This window comes from Leptomonas pyrrhocoris (genome assembly GCF_001293395.1).
Source record: "Leptomonas pyrrhocoris isolate H10 chromosome Unknown, whole genome shotgun sequence".
Taxonomy (NCBI): domain Eukaryota; phylum Euglenozoa; class Kinetoplastea; order Trypanosomatida; family Trypanosomatidae; genus Leptomonas; species Leptomonas pyrrhocoris.
Genome location: NW_015438380.1, coordinates 204,273 through 211,199, shown reverse-complemented (window position 1 = coordinate 211,199; position 6,927 = coordinate 204,273). Strand labels below are relative to the sequence as shown.

At 54.0% G+C, this 6,927-nt stretch overlaps 2 protein-coding genes across 2 annotated transcripts; both read left to right on the top strand.

The window, feature by feature from the left end:
- Positions 1 to 667: 667 nt before the first annotated feature.
- Positions 668 to 5,506, top strand: ABB37_08419 (unspecified product; the record flags this gene model as incomplete). Its single annotated transcript, XM_015807427.1, has 1 exon — positions 668 to 5,506. Exon 1 carries the CDS (start codon positions 3,029 to 3,031, stop codon positions 5,504 to 5,506), a length of 2,478 nt encoding a protein of 825 aa, XP_015653966.1. The 5' UTR covers positions 668 to 3,028.
- Positions 5,507 to 5,614: 108 nt separating this feature from the next.
- On the top strand, positions 5,615 to 6,055 carry ABB37_08418 (hypothetical protein; the record flags this gene model as incomplete). The annotated part of the gene is made up of 1 exon (XM_015807426.1): positions 5,615 to 6,055. One exon carries the CDS (start codon positions 5,615 to 5,617, stop codon positions 6,053 to 6,055), a length of 441 nt encoding a protein of 146 aa, XP_015653965.1.
- Between the last annotated feature and the right edge of the window lie 872 nt (positions 6,056 to 6,927).

The window sequence follows — 6,927 nt, the reverse complement described above, 5'->3', positions numbered from 1 at the left end:
TCTCTTCTCTCTCTCTCATATATATATATATATATATATATATATAGCTGTCATTATTATTGCTGGGCGTATTAATTGAACTACACACACGCACTTATCTTTGTTGCGCAACTGTGTCGTGGTGGTCGTTGTTGCTGATGCGTTTCGTGTGCGGTAGAGAGTTGGGCGCGTGTGCGAGCGACGTGGAGCGTTGACATCACCTTTTGTTTTTTGTTTTTCCTCTCACCCAAAGAGAAAGAAAAGGAAAAGGATTCAACAGTGATTCAAAGAACCCCAGGCAGTGGCTGCCGACGAGTAGGGTGCTTCTTAAAGAAGAAAATATAATAATAATAATAATAATTGGATGGCCTCCTCAGCAGTTCCTTACAGGCGGCTTTTTCTTTTTCTGCTTTCCTCTTCCTGTCCAGGTAGTCGTTCGACAGAGGTCAAATGAAAGCGACCTGTGTGTGCGCCTGTGCATTGATTTCACGCGCTATTAGGTTTATCATTGCTATCCACCAAGCTACTTCATGCCCTCTGTAGCTGAGATCCATCCCTTCTCTCTCGCCACTCCTTCTCTCTCTCTCCCTCGGACCTGTTTGCGCCGTCCCTGCATCCTCGCTGTGGCGCTCACGCGCGGTACTGCTTTGCAATACTATTATTATTATTATTGCTATTACAACAACGAGAAAACAAAGAAGGACAGCTGAACTCTCGGAGAAATAAAATAAAAGAAGCGCAGGACTCACGCACCGTTCGCCGCGTCTTTTGTCGTTGCTGCGCGCGAGGAGGCTTATCCGTCCCTGTTCTTTTTTATTATTCCTATATATATGTATGTATTTCCTGATTTCCCAACCAACTAACCACCGCAATTATCATTTTTTAGTGTATATTGCTTCCTCTTCTATGTGCTCTATGCTGTGCTGATCATCCTCCAGGTATTCATTGCTTTTATTACTCTCCTTTGTTTCTTTTCCCCACCCCCCTTCTCCCTCCCTCCAGCCATTCACAGGGGTCGGGATCATCTCTATTTCATGTTGTTTTGAGTGTTCCTTTAATCGTGTTGCTGCTAGCAAACCATCATTCTTCTTCTTATTATTATTCCTTACACACCCTTTTCAAGTTAAGCGTTGACGGTGATAACTGTCGTAGGTGCGCGCTTCCAAGTTTCCATTACTACGTCTATTACTATTATTACTGCGTTTTTCAAGGGTCTACGGGTAGCAGCGCTCTATTGTTGTTATCGCTGTGATCCGACCCGCTTTTGGCTCTTCTTTTCTGGTTGTGCACCTTCATTTGTTCTCATCCCTTCCCCCGTCGCTTTCTTCTTTTTTCGAGGATTTCTTTTCTATTTTCTCCTTTCTTTCCATCTGCATTTACCATTGTGCGTTGTTGGTATTGCCGCGGGGCAGATCCCCCGTCTCGCCGACTCTCGCGCACTCCTCTCTGTTGATCATCAGGTTCTTTTCGTGGTGGTCGTGGCGGTGGTACATCATCCGCTATTCATTCATTCGTGTTTGTTCTTAGGTTTCATTGTAGAAGCTGAAGAGTGACAGCCGAACCAAAAGGAAAGCACAAACACACAAACTCTAATTATTATAATACGGTCTCTAACGAAACGGTTGTGATTCTCTTCATTACTTTGCGTTATTTATATTTATATTTATACGCCGCATGTGCTTACTGATCTCTTCTTTCGATTGCTATTTTTTTCAATAACCTTTTTTCCTCTTTGCTGTTGTGTTGCTTTGCCTGTCCTCCCCTCCTTCTCCTTTTTTTTTCTCCAAAAGGGGGGCACAGCATATCGACCTTTCTATCTATCTATCTATCTGTCTCTCTCTCTCTCTGTGTGTGTGTGATCGTGGTTACAACACTAGCCACAAGTGAATCACTTCATAATATGAATCGGAGTTTCTATTATTATTATTAATATACTATTTATCGACGGACTTTTGAATATCAATGTGAGAGTGTGTGTCTAGGTTGTTTTTCCTTGTTGCTTTCTCGGGAGTATTCGCACTCAAACTCTTTCACATCGTCATTTTATATTATTATTACTGTTGTTGCTGTTGTTGCTGTTGCTGTTGGCTCTGCTCGCACTTCGTCTCTCCGATTCCTACCTGCCGTCCGTCATCCCTCATCTCCAATTCTCTTTGTTCTTGCGTGTTGATTTCCTATTGGAAAAAAGAATCGGTTGATCTTGAGCATTTTGTCTTCCTTGTGTGTATGTGTTTTTGGTTGTGTCTCCAGGGTTTTTTTATTTGTTTTTTGAAGTCGTACGTATTCGGGTGTCCGTCCCCTCCTTGTATAGCGGGGACACACACACACACGCACAGACAGACAGAGAGAGAGAGAGAGACATGCCTTGCGTGCGACTGTTCCGTTAGTTTTTTTTTCATCCACAGTCAAAAACAGGGAAAACAGAAACCGCCGAAGGAGGTATCTCTTTTTCTATTATTAGTAGTACTCATTACTATTTTTATTATCATTGTCTCTCCCTCCCCCTCCTCCGTCTCGTCGTTCGAAGGAGTTGCGACACGCCGCTGCCTTCAGCGTCGTCTTCAGCCGTCTCCATCACTCGCCGGTGCGCATCTGTGTCGTTTAATACCCCGTGTGTCCTGCCGCAGTGAGCTCCACTGATTCCGCGAAGGCTGCAGCTAGCATGCGCAGGAACAGGAGCACCAGGAGCAGCAGCGGTGGCAACGCTTTCTCCTTTTGGGAGGCAGACGACGATGCGGATGGCAGCCATATCCATACTCTATGCGAAGACGACACAAGCACGTCGAGCACGGCCGTTTACGCAGACGTCGGATCAGGGATGAAGAGCGCTCCTTCTCACAGAAGCAGCGGCGCTCCGCGGGGGTCGTCTCATCATATCACGTACGCGGCCGTCCTGTCCGCAGCGCGACCTACCGCACATGCAGGCAAGGAATTACAACGGAGAAGTAGCGCGGATAGCAGTAGTGACATCAGCAGCAACAGCAGCAGCAGTGGTAATGTTGGTGGTGGTGGTCACTGTGGTAGGACGCAGTGGCGCGACAGCTGGGCCATGACCGTGGTGCGCCTCGTCGTCGTCCTGACGCTGCCACATCTGTGCGTGTGGTACACCCTCCCGTGTGTTCTGCCGGTGCCGTCGACGGCCGAGGAAGCCGCCGCCCAGCCCGACCTTCATCTCTACCCCATTACCCGCCACCATCCAGAAGTTGGCCTGTTTCTTCTCGAGCTCGCGTTGATGAGTCTGTTTGTTTACGCTGTTGTGCGACAGGCACGCGCGAACACCGGGCGTGGTGGAGGTCGGCAGTTCGAGGACCGCTACGCCAATCGCTGGATGCTGCCGCCGTTGCTCTGCCATTCCTCCGCCGGGGGTGGGGCTGGACCAACCGGAGAAGTCGGTGCCGCATGCGTCCCCGTCGCATCCCTCGACCACCCCATCTTCTCTCCCCAATCCAGCAACGGCAACTCTTTGGTTCGCCCGCGCGGCGTAGCACACCACTATCTTCAACATCTACAGCAGCAGCATTTTTCCTTTTCGGTGTCTCGACCTTCGCCACCGACATCGCCGGCCGGTGTAGCGAACGGCAACAGCGCATCTGTACTGTACTCCGCCAGCGACACTCGACATGAGGGCGTGCTATCGTCTCAGCACGTTTGGAACACAGCCGCGGCGGCGGGCCTGATCGTGTCGCCCTCCGTGGGCCCCACAGCCCCGCCGACGCCACCGCGGAAAGCAGCAAAGCTGACCACACTCGTCAAGCGCCTTCTGCATAAAACCCCTGTTCAGGCGATGAAGCGCACCCTCGGCTCGCTCTGGGGCACTGGTGGTGGTGGTGCAGAGAAGAAGAGCAAGGACGGACCGTCGGACATTTGGAATTGGGCCCCGAAACAAGAAAACCTCGCCGGCACATCCGACGCGGCGCCACGCGATCGCAGGCGTCGCGCTCCGGCATCTTCACACGTTGGCTCGCCGCCGCCGCCGCCGCTGCAGCAGCACGCACACACCGACACGTCCCGCATCTCCTCCTTGTCTGCCACGCAGCCGTCGTTGGCGCCGATGGCGCTCCATCTCGGCTTTTTGATCTGTCTCATCTTCTTCACCTGGCGTCTTTGCGTTGACTTCTACTTTGCGTGGTTTAGCTTTCAGTTTGAGCGGAACGACGCGCTGTACATCTGGCTCATCCCGTCTGGCGTCATCGCCACCGCGGCCTTTCTGTTTCTCTTTGCGGGGGGACACTGGTACCGCTCTCAACTAACACGTCAGCTGCAACCCCTACTACGTGGGGACTCGGCGGAGCTTACCCGTCAGCGTCGCGTGCAAAGAGGCGCTGCTGCTGCCGCCGCCGCATCGAGTCTGCAGGCGCTGCGGTGGGTGCAGTGGTGTGGCTGCTGCGTCCCGCACCCGCAGCCGGAGGTGGCCCCCGTGCCGCTGCTGCGTCGTCCTTCCCCAAGCGCACACGAGTCGCCGGCGTTCCACAAAAGCTGTCATCAACGCCCCCCACTCAACACGCGTCTCCGCGCAGCAGCCGATGCAGTTGCAGCAGGGAAAAGCCACGACCTTTCAACGTCGCTGCGTCTCTCTTCGAACGAGCCCGCAGGAGGAGGTGAGCACACGGCGGCGGCGGCGGCGAATGTGGGCGATTCAACATTCCTATTCGAGAACAGCGTCGGTGCTCGCGCGGGCGCTGACAGCGACAGCTTCCGCCACAGCCCCAGCGGGTACGAGAGCGAGATGGCGTTAGGCACGGTGTGGCTGCGCCACGGCCCTCACGAGACACCGCTGACTCGCCCGCACCACTCGAACGAAGACGCGGAAGACGAAGAAGAGTTCGACAACAATATCAGTAGCAGCAGCGCTTACGACAACGCAGACTCATGGATGCCACGCGTGCGTCCCCTCCGCAGTCCGCCGCGGCCGGCCGCTTCCGCCATATCCACCGTCGCAGCAGCAGCAGCAGTAGCAACAGCGGCCACGTCGTCGTCATCCTACGGTATGGCTATCGTGGAGGCAACCCCATCCCTCTCCGCGTCGATCTCGCCGCTGACGGGCGGACAGGACGGATTTCCCACCGTCACGTCACCAGCGGCGCGTTCCTCGGGCAGCAGCTTCCTTCGACGCCTGCCCTCCACGGACCTGCTTCAACATGGCAGCAGCACCGGCAGCACGAATGGGGATAGTAGCCGTCACGTCTTCCGCAGTGCGCCTGCGACACCGGTCGTCGCAGCACCGGCCGCGCACCGACTTGCACCGTCTGCTCGCCCAGCTGCCTTCACCGACTCCGCCTTTTCCGATTCTCTTGCGCACTGGCGAGATAAGCTGCATCTCCCAGACCTTTTCATGCGGCTGCGTCGCCTCTGCGGTCACCGCCGCTTCCGCGGTGGCGTCTTGTGCGAGGGCTGCACTGCACCGCGCCTCAATCGGGAGGAGGAAGAGGAGGGAGATTGTTTGACGGCCTTGGAAGACTATCCCTGCTCCTTTGCCGCTTCATCTTCGCATGCGGCGGCAGCGGGGCTCTCCCGCCAGGGCCCGTGACTGTCCATCGCCTACGTGGTGCTGCTCCTCTCCTTCGTCAACGTCCTCGCGGCGCTGCTATACTTCGCATGGCAGTGGCGTGTCATTGTCCGTCGTGCAGCGGCGGCGATGTTCGCGGTGGACTCTGCAACAGCGGCAGCAGCAGCAGCGACCGAGCAACGCGAGTCCCCCGTCGTGCCAACGTCACTCCTGTCGTCCAGTGCGTACACCTGCACGGCGGGGCAGCGCGTACTTCGGTCGCTTGTGTGGCTCATGCCGCCGGTGTGTGTCAGCGGCATTCGTCCATCCAACAGGGACGACGCCGCGGCGGCGGTGGCGTGGACCACGCCGAACCAAGTCGCGCTCCTGCTCACCCTGCTGAACGAGCGCTACCTTCAGATGGCGTACCTGTACGTCAGCGTTGCCCTTCCGCTGGGTTTTGCGTGTGTGGTGTACCACCTTGTGCGGGAGTTGTGCGTCTACGTGCAGCCACGGCGGCTTTTGACATTTCTCGGCGCGGCAAGACTCCGTGTGGAGACCGGGCGCAAAAGTCAGGAGCGGTTGCTTTAAGGAATACCAGTGGGTCTGTCTGTCTGTAAGTGTGGGTGGGTGGGCAAAATCAATTGTCAATCTTTTCTTTCTTTGCAGGGGAGGGGAGGGAGGGAGTCCGTATCGGCATCTTCCTGCCTTCTTGTCACTGTGGTGGTTTTATATATAAGTATATTTCTATTTCTATCGGTGTCCGTGCTCGCCTTCAGCGCTCCTCAAACGTTTTATGTGACCTTTTTTCTTCTTCTGTACCCGTTTTGAGTGTTGACGCCCTCTCCTCCTCCTCCTCCTCCTCCTCCTCCTCCTCCTACTCCTCCTCCTCTTCCTCCTCCTCCCCTCCCCCAACACTCTCTTTATGATTTCTATGCTATTCTTTTTCTTTTCTTTTCTCTTTTTATTCGCCCCTTTGCATTACTCGCTGGTCAGCAAACTCACAGAGGAGTGGGACGGCAGTGCATGGACGTGCACGTGTGTAATGTGTCTGCGTATCTGGATGGGTAGGGAATTCGATGAAAGGATGAAGTGTAAAGAAGGCAGGTGAAAGCAGCCGTGTCACCGCCAGGTCTCAATTAGCGAGGACACATACATGATATATATTTTTTCTTAAGTGTACGGAAATAGTGTTTTAACAGTGGTGCCGCTCCTCGTCATTCTAACGCGAGAACGCGTAAGCAGCACGTAGGGAGAAACGTGAAGTCGATGTTGACGACAACAGCAGCTTCAACGAACGAGGCGTTGATGTCAACGCGTTCGCCGTCGGGTGAGAGCAACACGGTTGCTCCGTTGCTGATTCGCTACACGAAAAACTACCTTTTATGTTCCTTCTCTCTTTTTTATTTCCATTCTCTAACTCTTACCATTATGGTGATGGTGATCATAATTGCTGTGCTGAT